We start from the raw sequence: 26,369 nt of genomic DNA on the forward strand, positions 1-26,369 counted from the left end.
ACCCTCGTGCCCTGTCGCCTCCGCGGCTCCTGCGGGAAGGACAGAGTCACCCGCCCACGTGGGCCGCGCCGTCACCTTTGACCCCGGCCCCGCCCCAGCCCCGCCCACGGCCGCCCCAGCCCCTCCCACGGCGGCCCCGCAGGGCCAAACTACCCCCGCCGCCGCTTTCGCAAACGCCTTAAAGAGACACCCGCCCCCCCCCCGTCGTTCACTCATTCGCTCAATCCGATCGTATTTTCGTTCATTCATTCATCATCATCATCATCAATCGTATTTATGGAGCGCTTACTGTGTGCAGAGCGCTGGACTAGCCCCTCCCCCTTTTAGACGGTGAGCCCACTGTTGGGTAGGGACTGTCTCTATATGTTGCCAATTTGGACTTCCCAAGCGCTTAGTCCAGTGCTCTGCACATAGTAAGCGCTCAAGAAATACGATTGATGATGATGATGATGATGACTAAGCGCTTGGGAAGTACAAGTTGGCAACATATAGAGCCCCTTCCTTCCTCTCCCCCTCGTCCCCCTCTCCATCCCCACCATCTTACCCCCTTCCCTTCCCCACAGCACCTGTATATATGTATATATGTTTGTACATATTTATTACTCTATTTATTTATTTATTTATTTTACTTGTACGTATCTATTCTATTTTATTTTGTTAGTATGTTTGGTTTTGTTCTCTGTCTCCCCCTTTTAGACTGTGAGCCCGCTGTTGGGTAGGGACTGTCTCTATATGTTGCCAATTTGTACTTCCCAAGCGCTTAGTACAGTGCTCTGCACATAGTAAGCGCTCAATAAATACGATTGATGATGATGATGATGACTAAGCGCTTGGGAAGTACAAGTTGGCAACATATAGAGCCCCTTCCTTCCTTTCCCCCTCGTCCCCCTCTCCATCCCCCCCATCTTACCTCCTTCCCTTCCCCACAGCACCTGTATATCATCATCATCAATCGTATTTATTGAGCGCTTACTATGTGCAGAGCACTGGACTAAGTAAGCGCTTGGGAAGTACAAGTTGGCAACATCTAGAGACAGTCCCTACCCAACAGAGGGCTCACAGTCTAAAAGGGGGGGACAGAGAACAAAACCAAACATACTCACAAAATAAAATAAATAGAATAGATATGTACAAGTAAAATAAATAAATAAATAGAGTAATAAGTATGTACAAACATCTATACATATATACAGGTGCTGTGGGGAAGGGAAGGAGGTAAGATGGGGGGGATGGAGAGGGGGTCAAGGGGGAGAGGAAGGAAGGGGCTCAGTCTGGGAAGGCCTCCTGGAGGAATTGAGCTCTCAGTAGGGCCCAGGGCTCCCTCCACCTATCTCCTGTCTTCTGAATAATAATGGAGGTATTTGTTAAGCGCTTACTATGTATTGAGCACTGGGGTAATTACAAGATAGTCAGGGAGGACGCTGACCCAGTCCCATGTTGGGAAAACAGTGCTTCGCGCACAGTAAGCGCTCAATAAATATGATTGAATGAATGGGGACTTTATTATTATTGTTATTCATTCATTCAGTCATTCATTCAGTCGTATTTATTGAGCGCTTACTGTGTGCGGAGCACCGGACGAAGCGCTTGGGAGGCACAGGTTTCATTCACTCATTCGCTCAATCGAATCGAGTCATTCAGTCGTATTTATTGAGCGCTTACTGTGTGCGGAGCGCTTGGGAGGCACAGGTTTCATTCACTCATTCGCTCAATCATCATCATCAATCGTATTTATTGAGCGCTTACTATGTGCAGAGCACTGTACTAAGCGCTTGGGAAGTACAAATTGGCAACATATAGAGACAGTCCCCACAGTCAGTCATTCATTCAGTCGTATTTATTGAGCGCTTACTTTGTGCAGAGCACCGGACGAAGCGCTTGGGAGGCACAGGTTTCATTCACTCATTCGCTCAATCCAATCGTATTTTCGTTCAGTCAATCAGTCATTCAGTCGTATTTATTGAGCGCTTACTGTGTGCAGAGCACTGTACTAAGCGCTTGGGAAGTCCAAGTTGGCAACATATAGAGACGGTCCCTACCCAACAGGCTTTGGAGTCAGAGGTCGTGGGTTCAAATCCCGGCTCTGCCACTTGTCAGCTGTGTGACTCTGAGCAAGTCACTTAACTTCTCTGGGCCTCAGTTACCTCATCTGGAAAATGGGGATTAAGACTGTGAGCCCCCGTGGGAGAACCTGATCACCCTGTAACCTCCCCAGCGCTTAGAACAGTGCTTTTCACATAGTAAGCACTTGATAAATGCCATCATCATCATCATCATCAAAATAAGTAATCTCCCGTGCTTAAGTAGAGAGGCAGCGTGGCTCAGTGGAAAGAGCCCAGGCTTTGGAGTCAGAGGTCATGGGTTCAAATCCTGGCTCTGCCACTTGTTAGCTGTGTGACTCTGGGCAAGTCACTTAACTTCTCTGTGCCTCAGTTACCTCATCTGGAAAATGGGGATTAAGTCTGTGAGCCCCACATGGGACAACTTGATTACCTTGTATCTGCCCCAGTGCTTAGAACAGTGCTTTGCACATAGTAAGTGCTTAATAAATGCTATTATTATTATTATTATTATTATATAGAGACGGTCCCTACCCAACAGCGGGCTCACAGTCTAGAAGGGGGAGACAGACAACAAAACAAAACATGAGCACTTACTGTGTGCAGAGCGCTAAGCTTTGTTTTGTTCTCTGTCTTCCCCTTCTAGATTGTGAGCCCACTATTGGGTAGGGACCATCTTTACATGTTGCCAACTTGTACTTCTCAAGTGCTTAGTACACTTCTCTGTGCCTCAGTTACCTCATCTGTCAAATGGGGATTAAGATTGTGAGCCCCACGTGGGACAACCTGATCATCTTGTATCCCCCCAGCGCTTAGAACAGTGCTTTGCACATAGTAAGCGCTTAACAAATACCATCATTATTATTATTATTATTATACATCCTGATTAGCTTGTAACAGTGCTTGGCACATAATAATAACAACAAGCAGAGAAGCAGCGTGGCTGAACGGAAACAGCCCGGGTTTTGGAGTCAGAGGTCATGGGTTCAAATCCCGGCTCTGCCAACTGTCGGCTGTGTGACTTTGGGCAAGTCACTTAACTTCTCTGGGCCTTAGTTACCTCATCTGTAAAATGGGGATTGAGACTGTGAGCCCCCTGTGGGACAACCTGATCACCTTGTAACCTCCCCAGCGCTTAGAACAGTGCTTTGCACATAGTAAGCGCTTAATAAATGCCATAAAAAAAAGCGGCAGAGCTGGTATTAGAACCCATGACCTCTGACTCCCAAGCCCGTGCTCTTTCCATTGAGCCATGCTGCTTCTCTAAAAGTAAGAGCTTAACAAATACCATCATTATGATGATGGTGATGATGATGGTATTTGTTAAGCACTTACTGTATGCCAAGCACTGTTCTAAGCGGTGGGGTAGATGCCTGATCACCTTGTATCCCCCCAGCACTTACAACAGTGCTTGGCACATAGTAAACACTTAACAAATACCATCATCCTCATTATTACACGGTAATCAGGTTGTCTCGTATGGGACTCACAGTCTTAATCCCCATTTTACAGATGAGGTCACTGAGGCATAGAGAAGTGAAGTGACTTGCCCAAAGTCACACAGCTGACAAGCCGGCAGAGCCGGAATTAGAACCCATGACCTCTGACTCCCAAGCTGGGGCTCTTGCCACTAAGCCCTTCTGCTTCTCTAACATATAGAGAAGGTCTCTTCCCAACAATGGGCTCACAGTCTAGAAGGGGGGAGACAGACAAAAACAAAACAAAACAGTCTTCTAGACTGTAAGCCCGTTGTTGGGTAGGGGCCGTCTCTATATGTTGCTGATTTGTACTTCCCAAGCGCTTAGGACAGTGCTCTGCACACAGGAAGCGCTCAATAAATATGATTGAATGAATGAATGAATAGAAGGGGGAGACAGACAACAAAACAAAACAAGTGGACAGGTGTCAATACCATCAGAATAAATAGAATTATAGCTATATACACATCATTAATAAAATAAATAGAGTAAAACATGTGTGCACATAGACACAAGTGCTGTGGAGAGGGGTTGGGGGTAGGGCACAGAGAGGGAAGGGGGTGAGGGGGAAGGGAGGAAGAAGAGAGGATAAGGGGGGGCTTAGTCTGGGAAGGCCTCCTGGAGGAGGTGAGCTCTCAATCATATTTATTGAGCGCTTACTGTGTGCCTCAGTTGAGGTCATCTGTAAAATAGGGATTAAGACTGTGAGCCCTACGTGGGGCAACCTGATAACCTTGTATTACTGCAGCGTTTAGAACAGTGCTTGGCACATAGTGAGCACTTAACAAATACCATCATCATTCATTCATTCATTCAATCATATTTATTGAGTGCTTACTGTGTGTAAGCGCTGGACTAACTGCTTGGAAAGTACAGTAACAGTGATAACGGAAGAACCATTGGAAAGGTTGCAGATTAGGGCAGAGGACAGGACGTTCGGGAGAAAGTATATCCATGGAGTCACTATGAATTGGAAACGAGTCAGCGGCACTTAATAATAACTCTCAGTCAACTGTCTTCATCGAGAGTGCTTACTGTGTGTGGAGCACTATATCCACATATACGGGAGAATACAATGTCATTCATTCAGTCATACTTATTGAGTGCTTACTGTGTGCGGATCACCGTACTAAGCGCTTGGGAAAGTAGAATAGAGAAGCAGCATGGCTTCTCTAGTGGTTAGAGAATGAGCCTGGGAGTCAGAAGGTCATAATAATAATAATGATGATGATGGTATTTGTTCAGCACTTACTATGTGCCAGGCACTGTTCTACGCACTGGGGGAGATACAGGGTAATCAAGTTGTCCCACTTGGGGCTCACAGTCTTAATCCCCATTTTACATATGAGGTAACTGAGGCCCAGAGAAGTGAAGTGACTTGCTCAAAGTCATACAGCTGACAAGTGACGGAGCTGGGATTAGAACCCATGCCCTCTGACTCCCAAGCCCGAGCTCTTTCCATCAAGCCACGCATGCTGCTCATGGGTTCTAATCCCATCTCTGCCACTTGTCTGCTGTCAGAAGGTCATGGGTTCTAATCCCGGCTCTGCCACTTGTCTGCTGCATGACACCGGGCAAGCCACTTCGCTTCTCTGGGCCCCAGTTACCACGTGCCTTTTGTGTGATAGTGGGCAAGTCACTTCACTTCTCTGGGCCTCAGTTACCTCATCTGTAAACTGGGGATTGAGTCTGTGTACCCCACGTGGGACAGGGACTGTGTCCAACCCAATTTGCTTGTATCTACTCCAGTGCTTAGTACAGTGCCCAACACATAGTAGGTGCTTAACAAATACCATTTTCTACAGCAGGATCCTGCTAAATCACAGAGGGGCTGACGCAGTGGTCAGGGTGAGTTCTTGAGCTGGAAGGAAATTATCCATCCCTAGAACAGGTGTCAGCAGCCAATTAGCCCTCCCTTGCACAGTGAAAGTGACAGAGAAGGCTACCTTTCCTGTTAGTATGTGCAGTGGGGAGGAGTGTGGAAGGGCAAAATGAGAAGACCTCAGTTTCTCCATCTGTGGGGTGGGGATGAGAGATGGCAGAGCTGGGAGGAAAGGTGCTAAGTAAGTATAAAACTGGATTATCTCAGCAGGGTGTTGGGGCGACTCAATTAATTAGCGTGTGTGCTAAGCAGCTCTCAACACCTGGATAAAAGGCTAATTATTGTTATGATTGCACAGGACCACTCAGCTGAACATTTCTAAATTTTCTTCCTTTCCTCATCGGGACTGCAACTCCCTCTCAGCAGCCCGGGGTGAGTGGAGGAGAACCGTCATTATGGGGTGGGGGTGAGGGTGGAAGGCAGAGAGGGTGGGGAGGAAGCCGAGACTCTGTCTGGGAAATGTCTCTTGCCCTGCGGGGCTGTGGGAACTGGAACCTGATTCTTGGCCCTGCTCTGACTCCGGAAGGCTGGGCTTCCCTGGAAGTCTTTCCTGAGCTGGCAGGGTGGACTGTTCCTACCTTGGGTGGCCTGGGAGTAGGAAAGTGGATCAAATGACCACTAGGTCAGTGTGAGGCCTCTGGCCGGTTAGAACTTTGTCCTCTCAGTCCTTGCCTCCCCTAAAGCCCACCAGGAGATGGACACCCAGTTGCATGAGACGGAGAGCTGTGGGTAGTCCCTGTGGGATCTCTCTAGGAGGTGGGCAGGGGAGGAAGAGAGAAGTGGAGCAGAGTGACCTAAGAAGAAAACCAGACCTTCAGTGACTGCCTCCACTCCTGGAAAGGGGGAGGGCCAGGGGTCTCAAAGTGTTCAGGGGTCCAGCCACCAGGAGACCCGAATTCAAACAAAGGAACATGAGGTAGATGATGATGCAACCAGGAAAGGGTGCCCTGTTAGCCTGGGGTTGGAAGTGGGTGGGGAGGAATGGTGCTTGGAGAAAGGGAGGAAGCACTGTGTTCCCTTGGAGAAGCCATGTGACCCAGTGGAAAGAGCCTTGGCTTAGGTTCTAATGCTGGTTCCACCACATGCCTGTTGTATGACATTGGGCAAGTCACTTTACTTTACTAGCCCTCAATTTCCTCATCTTTGAAATGGAAATTCAACCCCTGTTCTCCCTTCCACTTATACTGTGAGTCCCCTGTGGAATAAGGGCTGTCTCTGATGGATTAGCTTTTTTTTTTTAATGGTATTTGTAAAGCATTTGCTATGTGTCAATCACTCTTCTAAACCCTGGGGTAGATAGAAGATAGTCAGGTTGGACACAGTCCATGTCCCACATAGGAATCACTGTCTTAATCCCTTCTTTACAGATGAGGTAACTAAAGCATAGAGAAGTTAAGTGACTTGCCCAAGGTCACACAGCAGACAGGTGGCTGAGTCAGAATTGGAATCCAAGCCCTCTGATTCCCAGGCCTGTACTCTTTCCACTAGCCTACGCTGCTTCTCTGGGGTAGGTTGTATCTATCCCAGAGTTTACTAGAGGGCTTGGCCTGTAATCTGCATAATCTGCAGTTGTTGGTAGAGCAGAGGCCTTCCAGGGAGCTGGGAAATGGTCTCCACCTGGAGAATGAGAGCAGGACTTTGGTTCCTGATCCCAGCCAGGTACAATGAGAAGCAGCACAGCTTAGTGGATAGAGCACGGGGCTGGGAGTCAGAAGGACCTGAGTTCTAATTCCAGCTCTGCCACAGATGTGCTGAGTGACCGTGGGAGAGTCCCTTAACTTTTCTGTCCCTGTTACCTTATCTGTAAAATAGGGACATGAGTTTGAGTCCCATGTGGAACAGGGACTGTGTCCAACCTGATTAACCTCTACCAACCCCAGAGCTTAGAAGAGTGCTTGGCACATGGAAACCTCAAGACTCCATCAACTAGCTAGTCCATTTCCTGCTTTTTCTTCCTGCACTGTGTGGCCATGACTTGGCAGGTCAGCCTTGATCTGAAGTCCTTCCCTACCTGCATCTTGGGTGGGTCCCTTTCTGGGCGCTGTCCCCTTTAGGAGAAAATGGGAGCGAGGGGAGGGGGCTTGGGCAGTGAGTGTTGGAGAGTTTGAGGAGGAACTAAAGTGGGAAGAGATGAGCACTCTATCGTTGTCACGGCAACGATCAACCATCTCCACTCCTTTCCTTTCCGCCTCCCTGTCTCCCGCTTCCTGGGTTTTGCCACCTCAGAGATCAGTTGGGGATGGGTTGAGTGGGTGCTGGGGTCCCCCCCACCCCACCCAACCCCCTAGGGGATGAGACCCAGGGAGAAATAAGAGGATGTGACTCCGTTTGGCTTCATGTGGGTTTTTAAAATTTTTTTTTATTAAGAATAAGGCAGATTACAGTCACACCTACAGGACGGGTTTCTATCTCCGTGGGTGGTGATTGGAAGAGAATATATTTTTAAAAGCATTGGATTAAAAAGCGCAACGGGCAAGTCCCTCTGTCCTGAGACCACTGGCCCATTCCCCCTCCCCCTTCCCCATGGGTGGGGGGCATCTGGGCCGCAGGCCTTCTCCCCTCCAGGTCCCAATAAACCAGACCTGGGATCCAAACTTTGGCTCTGCCGCAAGAAGCAGGTCCAGGGCCCTGCCTGCCTTTCAGCTCTTTCTAGGGAGGTGCCACCCTGCAGTGTGGGAGAGGGAAGGGATGACCCTGAAACAACCCCCCTCCACCCAAGAAGCCCATGCTCACAGCCCCAGTTGGAGCTACATTACAGGCCTCTTTTCCCCTGCCTCATCCCTCTAGACTGTAAGCTCATTGTGGGCAGGGGACAGGTCTATTAACTCTGCTGTTTTGTAAGTGCTTCATACAGTGCTTTGCACACAGCGCTCAATAAATACAATTGATTGATTCTGGGGCCAAAGCTCTCTGGGTCTCAGTAGGAGTCTGGGGACAGGGCTGAGGGTCTCTCCTCTGTTCCATCATTTTCAGGTGCCTCCTCCCAATCCTGAGGAGAGGAAAGGAGGCTTAGTCTACCTCTGGTGGGGATGGATTTTCCCTCATGTTCCTGCCCACAGGATGCAACTACTCCAAACACTCCTAAAAATCAGGTGAGCGCTTCTGGGAGCTAAGAGGGAACCATATTGCATTGCTTCAGAAATTGGATGCACATCAGACACAAAAGTGCCTCTTAGGCGGGGAACAGATGGAACATTTCCACTCACTCGGCTCCTCGCTTATGGACGGCCGCTCTTTTTTTCTCCTGCTCTTTCCTCGAGCCCGGTCCCTCAGCCATTCGCTGTACCCCCGCCCACCCACCCATGGAGAAAATCCCACCGGATGCTGGGAAAGTGAGGGGGAGAGAGTGGAGAGAGGTGAGGGGGCTGGGCGGGAAGGAGGAGATGTTGTCTGCAGGGTCCATCTGTCAGGCACAACAGCTACAAAGCTCCCCCAACCCTTGCCTGGGTCTGGAATCCTTCGGGTTGGGGGAGCAAGGAAACTTGACAGATTCAGGTTGGGAGGGGAAGAGATAATATTATCTGCAGTGAAACAGGCAGGTGTCCCTCTTGATCCCATGGAGAGGTTCCCCCCACCGAGGTGTAGCCTGCTGGATACCCAAAACTGAGGGTCCACTAGACTTAGAAGATCAGTGTAGACACTCCCAGACATAAGAAGCATCTGACTCCAGCCCCCTGGGGATCTCCTTGGTTGGGAGGGGGAAGTGCATCTTAATTTCTTGCTAACACAGTCTCAGCAGCAGTAGAAAAACAGAAGGGAAGGGGAAAAGGGAGAGGGACAGGATGGGGGTACTGGGGACTCATTTTGTGGGAATGTGCTCTTCTGACCCCCCAGGGGTCCCTACCCCCCCTCGCCCCCCCCCCCCCCTCCCCACCAGCCTCCTCCATGGCCACTGCTAGCCAGGCTGAGGGCACAGAGGAGGCCTGGTCTTTTGTGATCAGTCCCAACTCTTATCTCACACCCCTCTCTGCCCCACCCAGCCTCACCCCAGATAATCTCATCCGTGGGGGTGGGGGTGGGGTGGTAACCCCACTCCATTCCCTGAGGGCAAGGATTCGAGCCTGGGGCTGGGAGGAGGTGAGGACCTGGCCACTAGATCCAGACAGTGTCAGATTCCTGAGAAGTCTAAACAGGGGAGGGGTGGGGGGGGGGGGGAGTGACAGCTCTAGGCCGAGCCCCACCTCCCCCCACGGCACTGAAAGGGCTTGGGGGCAAGAAGGCAGGGAGCAAAAGCTGGGCGGCAGGAAGGAACCCTCTGCAAGGAGCAGAGTGGCCTAGTAGAAAAGGCATGGGCTTGGAAGTCAGAGGACATGGGTCCTAATCTCGGCTCCGCCACATGTCTGCCGTGTGACCTTGGATAAGCCACTTCTCTGTGCCTCAGCGACCTCATCTGTAAAATGGGGATTAAGACTGTGAGTCCCATGCGGGACAGAGACTATGTCCAACCTGATTACCTTGTAACTACCCCAGCGCTTAGAACAGTGCTTGGCACATAGTAAACGCTTAACAAATACCACAGTTATTATTATTGGGAACATCTCCCCCCACCCCCTGGACTCAGCTGGGCCTCAGCTCTCCCTCTTCCCTCAGACGGTGAGCCCTGGGGATCCCCCACAGCCCTGCCCCATGGCCCGTGGTGAGCAGGGCTGTGTCAGTCCAGGCAGAGCCCAGGGGCAATCATGGACACCCCCGAGGGAGCTGAGGCAGACCAGCTCAGAGAAGGAGCCAGGATCGAGGTGCCCCTTGTGCCTAGAGCTTCTAGGTTCAGGGGAAGGCTGGGGTGAGGAGGGTGGTGTTGTGCCTATCAGAAAAGGGAGAAGGGATTGGCTGTCCAGACCTCCCCTCCCCACAGCTTTTGCCCAGACCCCTGGGGCTCCTGGGCTGGTGGGCTCTCTATGGGTTTCCATCAGCCTTCCTTAGCCCTCCCCACAACTCTTGCCCTTTCCTTCCCTAGCAGATCTTGGTTCCTCTGGACTTCCCGGGCCCTCTGTCCACCCCCCCCCCCCCCCCAGCTCACCCTCTTTGGGTGGGAGAAGTCTCTGTGGGTTGGAATTTCCTCTGGCTGCCTCCTGGTGAGCCCAACCTCATAGGAATGGGGCCACATGGAAACTTGGGCTATTGCTATGCTTGTGAGGAGCACTGGAGCCTAGTGGCAAGAGCATGGATCTAGGAGTCAGGGGGCCTGGGTTCTAATCCTGACTCCATCACTTGTCTGATGTGTGACCTTGGGTAGGTAGCTTAACTGCTTTGGGCTTCAGTTTCCTCATATGTAAAACGGAGACTTAATACCTATTCTCCCCCACCACGTGAAGCGTGAACCCCACTGTGGGACGGGGGCTCTGTCCGACCTGATTATTTTGTAGCTATCCCGGTGCTTAATACAGTGTTTGGTACATAGTAAGCACTTACCAAATACCCCAATTAATGTCATTATTGCCCAGCTGGGACAGGAAGGGGATAGGGAGAGGGGGCCAGTCCTACGGCCTAGCTAGCTTGAACCGAGCAATTCCCAGGAGTGGGGAGCTAATCCAGGGAGTTGGGGACATGGGAGAGCATGGGGAGAGGGGAGAAGAGGAGGGGAGCTTTGGCAGGTGGGAAGAGGGGTTATGGCTTCTCTTTGGAAGAGGAGAAAAGTTACTACACCACACTGGAGGGAAGAGAGAAACAAAACCAATCCCTGGATTCCTCTCCCCTCACAGATTTCAGTCCTCAGTGTGGTTGGGCTCAGACCAGCTCTGAGCAGCCCCCCACCCCCAGCCCCCAGAGTGGGATCAGGAACAAGAGGGAGAGCGAGACCCCTGAGCCTGAGGCTCCCATCGGTGTACTCTGTCGAAGTTCATCCCAGACACCGCGGGTAAGACAACCAGGGAAAGGAAGAGGCGGGAGGGTCACGGGTGCCGAGGCCTCTGGCGGGGAGAGAGCTCGGGGAAGGACATGGATAGACAAGGACGGATCGATCGGAGGGAGGGAATGGGGGTTATTATTGCGCGGGCAGCGACTGCCTTCCTAGCTGAGCCCAGGGCCAAGGGGAAAACAGCTGGCAGAGCCGAGGGCTACTTCCCCCAGGTTGGGGGCAGTGGTGGGGATAGGCATCACTCTGTGTGTGTGTGTGTGTGTGTGTGTGTGTGTTTTGTGTGTCCACGGGAGCACATGTGTGCTTGTAAGTTCCCCAGCGTCACCCAGGAAAGTGTGCATGTATGTGTGTGTGCATTCTCAGTTCCACACCGCTCAGTCTTTCAGATCTACATGGAGGTAGCGGCCTGGTTCAGTCCCACTTTCTGGTCCCTTGGGATTGGGTCCCTCGCCCCAGGACCCCAGGGAGGTCAGGTCATCCTCTTCCATCTCCCCCTGTGACCCTGGGAGGGAGGAGGGCTGGTGGGGAGGTGCAGTATAGAGAAGAAGGGGGGAGTGACGAAAGATCAGTGCGGGGAGACCATGTGACCTAGAAGAAAGATTCCGGGCCTGCGAGTCCAGAGACCTGTGTTCTAATCCTGGCTCTGCCACTTGCCTACCGTGTGACTCTGAGCAAGTCACTTAACTGCTCTGGGCCTCAGTTTCCTGACCTGTAAAATGGGGAGTCAATTCCTGCCCTCCCTTCTACTCAAGTGGGACAGGGACTGTATCCAACCTGATTACCTCGTATCTATCCTAGCACTTAGTACGGTGCTTGGCACATATTAAGCGCTTAATAAATACCACAATTATTATTAATTATAATTACTATTAGTGAGGAGAGTGGAGGCAGGATAAAGTGGGGGAGGGCACTGGGGAGAAGAGGAGGAGATGGGGGTTGGGGGAGAAGCCTTAGGCAGCTGCTGTTTGGAAACCATGGCTGCTCTCTGGCTCATCTCCAAAAAGCCCCTCAGGGAATACAATACGCCTCCCTCAGCCCCCCTCTCGCTCCCATGATTCCCAGCTGCTCCAGTTGCCTGTGTGCTACTCAAATGACTCATTTCTAATGCCCTGCTTGTCCCTCTCTGCCTCAGATACAGGCAGCCATGAGAAGACTCACAGCTCCCAGGCACACACCCACACCCACGCCCACACACTTTCTCTCTCGGAGACAGAGCACTCCTCTGCCTTCGCCCAGTGATACAGACCGCACAAACCCAGCCACCCAGACCCACACCTGGAATTTCATCCGCACAGCCACGCCCATCCCCATTTAGACACCACCTGTCAAACGACAGGAGTGGAGAGACACTCCCTCTGTCCAACCTCTCTCCCTTGCCCTCTAGAGACTCTTCTACCATGGGGAGGGAGGGATTCCAACTACCTGGGAGGAGAGCAAAACCTCAACAGTCCAGATTACTCCAACCCAAACTGGAAGAGGGTTGAGGAAGAGTTGACTCTAACTCTCTGGCTGTGTGGACGGTTGGGTTATGCACAGAACTCATTGGGTTCACAAGGGAGTGACTGGTCAGTGTAGATGCGGTCGTCTGAGCAATAGGGATGGCTCGTCAGGCCTCCCCTCCAAACCCTGACCTCCTAGTGGTTATTGAAACCAGTCTCTCCCATCATACGCCCCCACCTCTCAGCTTGGAAGACAGTCACAGGCACATATGGCTGAATGCACAACGGGTCTCTTGGGAGGGTTCTGGGAGGAAAGGAGCCTGGAGAAGCCCCTGTGGGCTGTCCTGGCCCCGGGGGCCTCTGGCTGGGTCCGTCTAGGCCGTGGAAGAGTCGAGGTGGGGTTGGAGCTGACTTGGCATCCTCCATCTTAATGGGGCAGCAACTCCTGGCACTGGTGCCCTTATGGTCCCTCACCAGGGAGTCTCGGGTGGGAATTGTGCCTTGGGGGGAGGAAGAGCTCAGCGGGGGGGTCCTGGGGGCCAAGACCCGAGAGCCGGGTAGGGATGGGGAGGAGCAGCGGGCCTAGCTTGGTTCAGAGTCCCACTCCCTGACGTCAGTGTCACAGCCTGCCTGAGAATCCTTCCGTCCAGTTCTGGGCCTCCCTCCCCACAGAGGCTGGGCCTGAGAGCTGGGTGCGAGAAGGCTGACCTCCCCAGAGAGCTGGAACAGAGTGTAACAGTCTCCACTTACTCTGTCTCCCCGCCGACTGGGGTCGAAGGGGCTTTTCTGGGGTGTTGTTGGGGACGGGAGAGAGTTTGGGGACTGGGAGGCAGGGACCAGGGCCCCGCCTCCCCTCCGGGCCCGAGACGCTTCAGTGGCTCTGCCAGGGGACTTTGCCAGCTGGCCCCTCCCTCCTGCCTCTGGCCACAGCCAGCTAATTGGGGAGTGGCTGCAATTAGCCCCAGAAAACGGGGCGTTGAAGACTGCTTCCTCTTTGCGGTGTTGTGGTTGGTGGGCTGGGGACCCTGTCCCCCGGCCAGAGGCTGGAAGCTTGGCCCTGTAGGGGTTTGCCTCCCCTGCTTCTCAGGGCTATGGACAGATTGATGCTTAGAGTTTGGGAGGGGGGAGATCTTGAGAAGAGTCAGGGGGCAGGAATAGGGAGGTCCTGGCCCCGTGGGTGAGGAGCGGTGGTCTGAGCTCTGGTAGCCCTCCTGGGGATCCCATCCCCTTCTCTCCTTTCCTCAGCAGCTCCTCCCTTCAGCTACCCCGACTCTCCTTTGCCCGTCTGGGCAGAAACCTCTCTGGGTTCCTCCTAAGTTGCCAGGGTTTGGGGTTGACCTTCCAATTGTGGAATGAGGGTTTGGCCAATCCCCCCTTCCCCAGGGCAGACAACTCATCAGTTCCTCCCCCGGGCTTCCAGCCCCCCAGATCCCAGTCAGACACCCAATTTGCCCTCGCTCAAGATCAGCCGGCCCACCGGACCCGGGCCCAGCTCTGTGTATTGCCCTAGGCCAGGGATGGTTCTATCAGGAAAGCAGAAAGCAATGCCAAGGCCTCCTCGGATTTCCTCCTGGGAGGGTGGGCTGATCCCTTCTATTCTCCTCCAACCCCCTCCTCCCGACCCAACGCAGTGGCAGATGCAGCCAAAAGGGTAGGTGCCAGGCATCGGGGCAGCCATGGGGCCCTGCAGAATGGGATGGAATGGGCAGGGTGGGCAGAGCAGGATGGGACGGGCAGGCAGGCCGGGTGGTCGGTGGGCCCCAAGCCTGCAGGGGCTGTCCCCGGGCAGGTGGGCGGCAGAACGGGAAGAATATAACTGTCATCCCGAGCACCATTGTTGATCCCATCGCTATTCATGCATGCAGGGCACCCCTCTGCCTCCCTGTGCTGCGGGGAGCTTCTCCTGGAACCCCCTGAGAGGGCACTGGCCGCTCCCCTCTCCGTGAGGAGAAGAGAACAGCCCACTGAGAGTGAGCCATAACTCATATTTTCTCTTACAAAAATGTGCAAATTCTGTCTGCCCCTCCCCTGCCCCAGGATCCCAGTGCTGGGGGAAGGGAGAGAGGCGGTAGGGGCTGGAAGCTCAGAAAGTTTGGAACTCTAAAAGGGGGAGTCTCTCTGGCCTCCCTGACCTGCCACTCCCCTGTCCCCTCCCCAGACCTACCAGAGGCGGGCACCTCCGGCCGATGCCCCTGGGATGATTGGACGAACGCAGTCTCGCTCCCGGCCCACGGCGGGAGTGGGCAGGGGGTCAAGGGGAGATGGGGGTAGTAGGGGCGGTGGGGCCGGGAGAAAGGCTTCCCTTGTGCCCTGGCCCCTGGGCTGTCCCTGCCCCCCTCCCGACCCCCCGGCCTCCTGGTCTCCCTTTGGGGCTACTCCGGGTCGGCGGAACTCTGGGGGCTGGACCCACGGCGTCGGCTGTGCTGGTTCCGACAGGGCTGGGCCTGTGGGGGTGGAGCGCCCGGGGGGTCTGGGGGTTCCTGGGTGGGGGGCTTGGGTGGTTTGCTGGGGCTGCCCTCTCCTGGGGCCATCCCGTTACCCTCCGGCCCAGCCCGGGGCTGGGGGCTGGCGGGCTTGGGCCAGTGGTGCCTCCGGCCTGACAGGAACAGAGCCGGGTCAGGCATGGGGTCAACTTCTGCGAGGCCCACGCTGGCCCGGCCCCCCACAGTCCCCAGGCCCCCCAGCTCGGCTGGCGGCTTCCGGGCTCTGTGGCTGCGTTTCTTGGGCCGGGGCTCCGCGGTTGGGGGTGCCCGGTCAGAGGGGAGCCGGCCCCCCGCCGACCCCCGGGGCCCGTGCAGTCTCTGCCTGGAGGCGTGGAGCTGCAGGGACAGGTAGGCCGCTGCCTCGGTCTGCTTGCGCAGCTCCGTGTCGAGCACGGTGACCCCGTGGCTCCGGCGCTTCAGCTCCTCCAGGAAGTGGCGTTCCTTGCTGCGCAGGCTGGAGCGCAGGGCCGCAACCAGGGCCTCTCGCTGCCGCAGCTCCTGGCGCAGTTCTGCGTTGCTGCCCTCCCGCTCCGCCAGCTGTGCTTCCATAGCCCGGCACTGCTCCTCCAGCTGGCGGTCCACGACCTCTGGGGATGACAAGGGGGCAGGGGCACAGGAGGAAGAGGGACCAGCCTCACCACTTCTGGACTCCCCATCGTCATGGTCACGGCGGTGGGACCGGCGCTTACGGTGGGCCAACCACCGTGTTAAGAGCTGGGGGAGAGGCAACACAATCGGGCCGAGCACAGTCCCTGTCCCCATTTGACCGAGGAGGAAACTGAGGCCCATAGAAGTGACTTGCCCAAGGTCACAGAGCAGGCAAGCAGGACCGAATCCCAGGCCGCAGCTCTTTCTGCTAGGCCGCATGCCAGCCTGCTCCCAGCCTGGACATACAAATATGTCCAGCCACTTGTCTGCTGCGTGACCTTGGACAAGTCACTTTACTTCTCTGGGCCTCAGTTACTCATCTGCTAAATGGGGATTAGGACTGGGACATAGACTATGTCCAACCCTAGTGCTTAGTAAAATGCCTGGCACATAGTAAGTGGTTAACAAATACCATAAAAAAATGTAACTGCACATTCAATTATTGACTCAGCTCTTTCATCCTGGCATTCCTGGAACTCTCTCCTACTGTATCCTTAGTCTTCCTCCCCGCTATTTTTAAATCATTTTTGCCTAATCTCCCCCATTAGACTGCAAGCTCCTTGAGGGTAGGAAAACAGAGTGTGTGTGTGTGTGTCTGTGTATGTGTGTCTTATCAGGAGGTGTTCAGTAAATATCACTGACTGATTGACACAGCCCTGTTGACACCAAAACAGCAGCTGTGAACTTTGTCCTTTCTCATTTAGGGACAAAACAGCACCAAGGGCTCCCACTCTCTCTGCCCTTCCACCCTCCAGCTCCTCCCTACCTTCCCAATCCCTGTTTGTTTTCTCCAGGGGCCCTCAGCCCTCATTCCCTGTTCCCAGGGGCCAGGTTATAGCCTGTCCTGTAAGGAAGAATGCACCAATAGGATGTATTGGTGGTGGTGGTGGCCCAGGGTGGGTGTTGGAACTGGATCCAGTAGCTTGTTGCTGCCCTTTCCTTTCCTCCCCCCACCCCCTTCTCCTCATTCACCTGGGCAGGTCAGCTCTACTGGAACAGAGGGCTGGGATTGGTGGAGTTGAACTGCCACCCCCACCCCCAACTCCTCTTCCATGCTCTCTCTGCGGCCTCCACCCCTTCCCCTCACTTGGGCAAGGTCAACCACCGTGGTGGCTTCCTAGGAGCCTGCCCTCAACCCCCACCCCACTACTCATAAACACATGCCAATACAAACACATACCAGAATATACCCTCCTACAATGCTCCAATATTCATCTGCGCATAACCAGAGGGGTCTCTCCCCACCTCCTTAATAATAATAATAATGGCATTTATTAAGCGCTTACTATGTGCAAAGCACTGTTCTAAGCGCTGGGGAGGCTACAGAGTGATCAGGTCATCCCACGGAGGACTCACAGTCAATCCCCATTTTACAGATGAGGTACCTGAGGCACAGAGAAGTTAAGTGACTTGAACAAAGTCACATGGCTGACAACTGGCGGAGCCGGGATTTGAACCCATGACCACTGACTCCAAAGCCCATGCTCTTTCCACTGAGCCACGCTGCTTCTATACTTTACTTCTGTGCTTACTCATCACCCTCCCTCCTACATGCCTCCCTCACAAATGGCAGACTAGTCTTCCCCCACTTCTTGGTACCACATTGCCACCCCAGTCCCCAGCCCCCACTCCCTCTCTCTCCTTCCCTGCTGCCTGGGCTTGTCCAATGCCTCAAAGCAGGGAGAGGTAAAGGAGCCCAGATGAAGACACTCCTCCCTCTTTATCCTCCTCCTCCTTATCCTTCTCCTTTTCCTCTTCCTGCTCCTCCTCCTCCTCTTCCCCACCCTTGGCCTGCAGCACTAGAGGAGGTGCCTGATCCGCCAGAATGTGGTGACCTGAAAGACTGTAAGCTCGTCCCCAAGGCTGTAAAATAGTTCATAATAATAATTATGGTATTTGTTAAGTGCTTATTTTGTGCCAGGCACTGTACTAGGCACTGGTATAGATACAAGGAAATCTGATTGGACACAGCCCCTGTCCCATGTGGGGCTCACAGTCTCAATCACCATTTTACAGATGAGGTAACAGAGGCACAGAGAAATAAAGTCCCTTGTCCAAGGTCACACAGCAGACAAGTGGCGGAGCCAGTATTAGAACCCACAACCTCTGACTCCTAAGTCTGTGCTCTTGCCACTATGCCATGCTGCTTCTCTGCTGGGGACCATGAGGAAGTCACTTAACTTCTCCATGCCTCAGTTACCTCAAAAATGTAAGCGCTCAATACATACAATTGACTGGAGGGAAGGAGAGCCTCATCTGGAGTTCTATGACCCACCTCTCATGCATTCTGGATCCAGATTGGGCATTGCTCTCCCAGAAATGAGAATCAGATTCTGTATAATCATTCATTTATTCAATAGTGTTTATTGAGTGCTTACTGTGTGCAGAGCACTGTACTAAGCACTTGGAAATTACAATTCATTCTTCATTATTATTATTAATGGTAATAATAAGTAATAATAATAATGATATTTGTGAAACGCTTACTATTTTCCAAGCACTGTACCAAGCACTGGGATGGATCTAAGATAATCAAGATGGACACAATCTCTGTCCCATACTGGGGCTCACAGTCTAAAGTGGGGAGAATAAGAATTGAATTCCCATTTTACAGATGAGGAAACCGAGGCCCAGAGAAGTGAAGAGACTTCCCTGAGATCGCACAATGAGCAAGTTGTGGAGCCAGAATGAGAAGCCAGGTCCGCTGAGCCCCGGGCCCGGGCTCTTCCCATTAGCCTGCACTGTTCCTCTGCTTCAGCCATCACTCAGACTGGCGTGGGCTCCTGAAGGACTCTTTGGCAGAGCAGGGAGCAGCAGATCCTGGCACTGTGCTCACACTCGGTTGCCACTGGGCTGGCACTGGGCTTCTTCCTCCACAGCAAGAACCTGCTGGAGTTTGAGCTCTCTCTTTTAGGGGCAGGTGGGCCCGAGCCTGGGTTAGGTGTAGACCACCTCCTCCTAATGCTCCACCCGCCCTCCCCAGGGGTAGATCCAGCGACCTCAGTTCTTCTCCCTCGGCTCTGCCTGGCATCTGCCAGGGCAAGCGACTCTTGGCGCCTGCCCAGAGAGGGGCAAAGAAACCCAGTGCTGGAAACTCTCCCGTCAGAGGGTGAGTCATGGAGGCGTCATAACGACCCAGCTTCAAAGCGCAAAGCAGATCAGGAGGCGGGGAGGCCTGTGGTCAGGGACAGTCCAGCTCAAGTGAGCCGCTCTGCCTTCGGGGGGCTGGGGAAGCTGGGATGGACCCCATTGATGACAGACAGAAGGGAGGTTGGGGGAGGGACGGTGGGGGTGGGGGGAGGCAGGGAGGGCCAGGAAGCTGTCTCAGGACAAGAGAAACGGCATGGTGTAGTGGATAGAGTCAGAAGTCATGGGTTCAAATCCCGGCTCTGCCACTCGTCTGCTGTGTGACCTTGGGCAAGTCATTTCACTTCTCTGGGCCTCATTGATCTCATCTTAAAATGGGGATTGCGACTGTGAGCCCCACATGGGACAGGGACTGTGTCCAACCCGATTTGCTTGTATCCACCCCAGTGCTTAGTACAGTGCCTGGCACACAGTAAGCTTTTAACAAATACCACATTTATTATTATTGTTATTATTCCCCTCCCTCCTGCTTGGAACTCCCTTCCCCTTCATATCTAACAGACCACCACTCTCCCTATCTGCAAAGCCTACTAAAATCACATCTCCTCCAGAAAGCCTTCCCTGATTAATTTCTTAATAATAATAATGATATTTGTTAAGCACTTACTGTGTGTCAAGCATTGTTCTAAGTGCTGGGGTAGATCCCTTGAGAGCTGGGATCATGTCTACTCATCCATTGTATTCTCACAACTGCTTTGTTTAGTGCTGCATACAAAGTCACCACTTGTCTGCTGTGTGACTGTGGACAAGTCACTTAACTTCTCTATGCCTCAGTTTCCTCATCTGCAAGATGGGGATTAAATACTTGTTCTCCCTCTTATTTAGAATGTGAGTCCCACGTGGGTCAGGGACTGTGTCCCACCTGATTATCTGGTATCTTCCTCAGTGCTTAGAACAGTGCTCGGCACAGAATAAGCACTAAAGAAATACTATTAATATAGTAATGATTATAATTATTATTATCAAAGTCCTTAGGCTGTGAGAACCATGTAGTATAGGGACTCTGTTTGAACTGATTGTCATGTATCTACCCCAGTATTTAGTGCAGGGCTTGGCACCTAGTAAGTGCTTTGCACATTGTAAGCACTTAACAAATGCCATTTTTTAAAAAAGCGCTTAATAAATACTGTTATCATCGTCAAAGTCAGTGCACAGCTTAGAGCTTGACTGATTCCAGCTGAGTCCTACAGTAGAAAACTCCACCCCCTCCCTTGGTCACCTGATCTTTTATAACCACTGTCCACAGTTCAGCCACTTCTCGAAAGCCCAGTGGTGGGGTCAGAATTCCTGCCTCGGTCTGCCCATTTCCACCATTCCACCTCTTAGGGTGCCCCTGGGTACATTCTTTCCAGCTTTCCCTGGATGGATCTCTGTGGGAAACAGTGTGGTGGAGGCTGGTTCCTCATGGGGAAAGCGGTGAGTGTTGGCAGAGAGGAATCTTGGGAGGAAAAGGGAAGGCGTGAACAGGACCTGCAAGAGGGCTAGGGGAGAGATTAGGGCCTCCCCTTTCCTCCTCACCATCCTCCTTCTCTGCTGGAGCAGGGGTTCCCTTCTTACCTTGTTGGTCGGCCCGGGACTCCTTCCTTTCTAGGTCCTGAGTCAGTTCTGGGGGGAAGGAGAAAGAGCGGAGCAGTTATTGGGGGTGCCAGGGGATTGGGGTGGTGGAGAAGGCTGTTGGGGTTGGAAGAAGCCCAACCTGAGGGGGAATCATTAGGCGAGTGTCTGCCAACATCCTTCTCTCACCTACCGGGGCCTCGGTTCCCTCACCTGTAAAATGGGGATTCAATACCTTTTCTTCCCCTGTAAGCTGAGAGTTCCCTGTGAGGCAGGGGCTGCTTCTGACCTGACTGTATTTTATCTACCCCAAGAGCTTATCAATCAGTCAGTTGATGGTGTTTATGGAGCTCTTACTGTGTGCAGAGCACTGTTCAGCACTTGGAACAGTGCTCAGCACATAGTAAGCGCTTAACAAATACCATCATTATTCTTATTATTACTAAGTGCTTGGGAAAATACAACAGAGCTGGTAGAAGCGATTCCCGGCCCGCAGGGAGTTTACAGTCTTCAGGGGGAGATTGACGTTAAATTACAGATAGAGGAAATAGCAGAATATAAGTATAGCATCGTCCAGCATAGTACAGTCCTCGGTAATGACGGGTTTTTATCAAACCTAACTGTATACGAAGCACTATGCTAAGTGCTGGGGTAGGTGAAAGATAATCTAGACTGTAAGCCTGCAGTGGGCAGGGCTTGTCTCTCTATTGCTGAATCGTACTTTCCAAGTGCTTAGTGCAATGCTCTGCACCCAGGAAGTGCTCAATAAATACAATTGAATGAATGAATGACTAATCAGTTCAGACATGGAGTTCATGTGCAGCTCACTGTCCAAAGGGGAAGAACAGATAATGTTACCCCATTTTACAGATGAGGAAACTGAGACCCAGAGAATTTATTGCAGTAGTTGTTGAGCTTATCATTTTCCCCATCTTTTACATTGTTTGGGGTTTTTTTATTGTTTCAGTCTCCTTGCTTAATTTTTTGATTGTGAACTCCTTCACCTGTGTATTTTTTTTTTCCGCTCAGCACTTAGTATGGTGCTCTGTACTCAACAGATGCTTATTAAATGCTAAATACTAGAGAAGCAGCATGATGTAGTGGATATAGCCCGGGTTTGGGAGTCAGAAGGTCATGGGCTCTAATTCCAACCCCACCACTTGGTCCGCAGTGTGATCTTGGGCAAGTCACTTCACTTGTCTGTGCCTCAGTTCCCTCATCTGTAAAATGGGGATTGAGACCGTGAGCCCCACGTGGCACAGGGACTGTGTCCAACCCGATTTGCTTGTATCTACCCAGTGTTTAGTACAGTTTCTGACACATGGTAAGCGTTTAACAAATACCATAATATGGTCCTCCACTCTGGACCATATTTAGGGTTTCCCCAAGCCAGGGGGAACTTGTGATCGGATTCTCGACTAGCCAATATATTTATGCCTGTCTTCTCCCGTTAGAGTGTAAGCTCCTTGTGGGCAGGGAACATGTCACCACCTTGTTTCTCACTTCCCAAACACCCCTACTCTTCCCAGGTATGTTTCTCTCAGGAGATTGGCTCCAGCCCCCCGGGATGGATATTTTGTGGCAGTCTGAGGCCTCTCCTTCCCTGGTTGCACTGGAGGAGGGGGCTGGGGGCTGGGGGCTTGGACTCCTGGGTTTGGCTGCTGACTCAGAACGGCTCCAACTCTCTGGGCCTAGGGCGAGGACACTCCTCATCTCTTACTGGCAGGGAGCAAAGGAAGATTGGCAGAGGGGCGGGGGTTGGGGCTATTAACGACCTCTTTCTAGCTTGCTTTGTGTTTCTTGGTTACGTGGTTAAAAAACTGCCTCATCTGAAGAGTCAGGATGATAACGACATTAATTATTAGAACGCGGAGTCACTCCCTGGGGACAAGATGGCTGCATCAGGGTGGAGGCAGCCCTGAGGACTTGGTCAATTTATGCATTTGGGGGTGAGCAGCTGAGGAGAAGCCCCCATCAGCAAACAGCTCCCTAAAATCATTCCAAGCACCCTCCATTCTGTTTCCTTAAACAGTCGGGACAATTAGGAGTTCCTTCCCCTCCCAGTATCCTTAGCCCCTCATGGGGGTTCCCCAGGCCCCACAGCCTCCCAACACCACCTGTTCCCTGAGCTCCAGCTCACCTTTTTGCCCACTGCACCCCACTGCTTTCTGCTTCCTAGCTCCCACTATAATGCTAATAATTGTAGTATTTGTCCAGCATTACTATGTGCCAAGCACTGGGGTAGATATATGAGCATCAGATTGTATACTGTCCCATGTTACTATGTGCCAAGCACTGGGGTAGATATATGAGCGTCAGATCATACACTGTCCCAGTCCCACTAGGGGCTCACAGTCTATGGGAGAGGGAATCATCATATTACTGAAGAGGAAACTGAGGCTTGGGGAAGTGAAACGATTTGCCCAAGGTCGCACAGCAGGTAGGTGCTGGAGCTGGGATAAGAACACAGGTCTTCTGACTCCCAGTTCAATGCTCTTTCCATTAGAGCATTTTAAATTCCAGGCTCTCCCTGTGCTGGTCTCTGTTACCTGGGAATGTTGAGGGAAGAGGGAGCCGGAGGGGCTTTTCTGGGATGTCAAAGCTCTGCTTAATAATAATAATAATGGCATTTTTTAAGCACTTACTATGTGCAAAGCACTGTTCTAAGCACTGGGGAGGTAACAAGGTGATGCTTCTGAGGAGCAGCATGGCCTAGTAGATAGAGCATGGGCCTGAGAGTCAGAAGGATCTGACTGTAAGTCCGTTGTTGGGTAGGGACCGTCTCTATATATTGCCGACTTGTACTTCCCAAGCGCTTAGTACAGTGCTCTGCATACAGTAAGTGCTCAATAAATACGATTGAATGAATGAATGAATCTGGATTCTAATCCCAACTCTGCCATCTGACTGCTGTGTGACCTTGGGCAAGTCCCTTAACTTCTCTATGCCTTAGCTACCTCACCTGTAAAATGAGGATTAATAATAACGATAATGATGTTATTTGTTTAGCGCTTACTATGTGCCATGCACTGTTCAAAGTGCTGGAAAATAATAATGGCATTTGTTAAGCGCTATGTGCCCAGCACTGTTCTAAGCGCTGCGGTAGATACAAGGTAATCAGGTTGTCCCACGTGGGGCTCCATCTTAATCCCCATTGATGAAGTAACTGAGGCATAGAGAAGTCAAGTGACTTGCCCAAAGTCACACAGCTGATCAGCGGCGGAGCCAGGATTGGAACCCACGACCTCTGACTCCCAAGCCTGTGCTCTTTCCACGCTGTTTCTCTAAGCACCCCCATATGACTTTGTGCATATAGCTTTAATTCTATTTGTTCTGTCGATTTTGACACCTGTCTACGTGTTTTGCTCTGTTGTCTGTCTCCCCCTTCTAGACTGTGAGCCGGTTGTTGGGTAGGGACCGTCTCTATACGTTGCCGACTTGTACTTCCCAAGCGCTTAGTACAGTGTTCTGCACACAGTCAGCGGACAATAAATACGATTGAACGAATCAATCAATCAATCGTATTTATTGAGCACTTACTGTGTGCAGAGCACTGTACTAAGCGCTTGGGAAGTCCAAGTTGGCAACATATAGAGACAGTCCCTACCCAACAGTGGGCTCACAGTCTTAAAGGGGGAGACAGAGAACAAAACCAAACATACTAACAAAATAAAATAAATAGAATAGATATGTACAAGTAAAATAAATAAATAAATAGAGTAATAAATATGTTCAAACATATATCATCATCATCATCATCAATCGTATTTATTGAGCGCTTACTATGTGCAGAGCACTGTACTAAGCGCTTGGGAAGTACAAACTGGCAACATATAGAGACAGTCCCTACCCAACAGTGGGCTCACAGTCTTAAAGGGGGAGACAGAGAACAAAACCAAACATACTAACAAAATAAAATAAATAGAATAGATATGTACAAGTAAAGTAAATAAATAGAGTAATAAATATGTACAAACATATATACATATATACAGGTGCTGTGGGGAAGGGAAGGAGGTAAGATGGGGGGATGGAGAGGGAATGAATGTGGGCCAGGGACTGTGTCCAATCTGATCAGCTTGTATTTACCCCGACGCTTAGTACAGTGTCTGGCACATAGTAAGGGTTTAACAAATGTCACTGGAAAAAAAAAAGGCTCTGGGCCCTGGGAGGGGTTAGTTTGGATCGACGGGGCAGCTGGTCTAGGGAGGCAGCGCCCCCTGGTGGTCAGAGCCGTGGCCTGAGAAGCGTTGGGGCCATGGGGTTTTAAACCCCAGGCAGGACACCTGCTCTGAGCCTCCTTTTCATCATCATCATCATCCCAGGCAGGACACCTGCTCTGAGCCTCCTTTTCATCATCATCATCATCAATCGTATTTATTGAGCGCTTACTGTGTGCAGAGCACTGTACTAAGCGCTTGGGAAGTCCAAGTTGGCAACATATAGAGACAGTCCCTACCCAACAGTGGGCTCACAGTCTAAAAGGGGGAGACAGAGAACAAAACCAAACATACTAATAAAATAAATAGAATAGATATGTACAAGTAAAATAAATAAATAAATAGAGTAACCACTATTTGCAAACATATATACATATTTCCGCTTCTCCTCCCCCTTCCCCATTGCCCAGGACTGGACTCACCAAGGCTGCACTGGCTTCTCCCAAAATTATTATTATTATTATTCTTGACCTGTGTTTATGGGGGTAGGAGACTGGTGGCAACCAGGCAGGCTTGGGCTCCTTCTGGGGAAAGCCGGCTCAACTGCCATGATGATAATTATAGTATTTAATAATAAGAAGAATTATGGTTTTGGTTAAGCACTTGCTATATGCCAAACACTGTTCTAAGTGCTGGGGTAGATACAAGGTCATCGGGTTGTTCCACGTGGGGCTCGCAGTCTTTACCCCCCATTTTACAAATGAGGTAACTGAGGCATAGAGAAGTTAAGTGGCTTGCCCAAGGTCGTACAGAGGAAAGGGGCAGAGCTAGGATTAGAACCCACATCCTCTGACTCCTAAACTTTCATTCATTCTTCATTCAATCGTATTTATTGAGCACTTACTGTGTGCAGAGCACTGTACTAAGCGCTTGGGAAGTACAAGTTGGCAACATATAGAGATGGTCCCTACCCAACAGTGGGCTCACAGTCTAGAAAGGGGAGACAGAGAACAAAACAAAACATATTAACAAAATAAAATAAATAGAATAAATATGCACAAATAAAATAGAGTAATAAATTCATACAAACATATACATATATACAGGTGCTGTGGGGAGGGGAAGCAGGTAAGGCTGGGGGGATGGGGAGGGGAAGGAGGGCGCTCAGTCTGGGAAGGCCTCCTGGAGGAGGTGAGCTCTCAGTAGGGCCTAAACCCGGGCTCTTGCCACTAAGCCACACTGCATCCAAGTGTTAAGTACTATTTAAGTGCTTATTATGTGCCGAGCATTGTATTAAGCATCAGGGTGGATACAACATAATCAGGTCTGACACAGTCCCTGTTCCATACCCTCATTTTCTTTTTTAAATGGTATTTAAGTGCTATGTGCCAGGCACTATACTAAGTACTGTAGTAGATTCAAGCTAATCAGGTTGGATACAGTCCATGTCCCACATGAGGCTCACACTCTCAATCACCATTTTACAGATGAGGTAACTGAGGCATGGAGAAGATAAATGACATGCTCAAAGGTCACACAGCAGGCAAGTGGCAGAGCTAGGGTTAGAACCCAGGTCTCCTGACTCCCAGGAGGCTGCTCTTTCTACTAGACCACACTGTCCTAGATCAGAAGCCCCTTCTGGAGTCACCTCTTCCTGGTGCTAC

The 26,369-nt window shown here is 51.5% G+C and overlaps 1 protein-coding gene across 1 annotated transcript in view; it reads right to left on the bottom strand.

Annotated features, from left to right (window-relative positions):
- Positions 1 to 12,089: 12,089 nt before the first annotated feature.
- The window catches only part of CCDC92B (coiled-coil domain containing 92B), a 28,213-nt gene continuing 13,933 nt past the window's right edge, over positions 12,090 to 26,369 (bottom strand). Inside the window, exons 3-4 of the mRNA XM_038759354.1 lie at positions 20,549 to 20,596; positions 12,090 to 15,783 (exon numbers count right to left, since the gene is read on the bottom strand). Of these exons, the coding sequence (XP_038615282.1) occupies positions 15,086 to 15,783; positions 20,549 to 20,596 (746 nt within the window). The 3' untranslated portion in view covers positions 12,090 to 15,085. The remainder of the gene's footprint in view (positions 15,784 to 20,548; positions 20,597 to 26,369) is intronic.

This window comes from Tachyglossus aculeatus, chromosome 17 (assembly GCF_015852505.1).
Source record: "Tachyglossus aculeatus isolate mTacAcu1 chromosome 17, mTacAcu1.pri, whole genome shotgun sequence".
Classification (NCBI taxonomy): domain Eukaryota; kingdom Metazoa; phylum Chordata; class Mammalia; order Monotremata; family Tachyglossidae; genus Tachyglossus; species Tachyglossus aculeatus.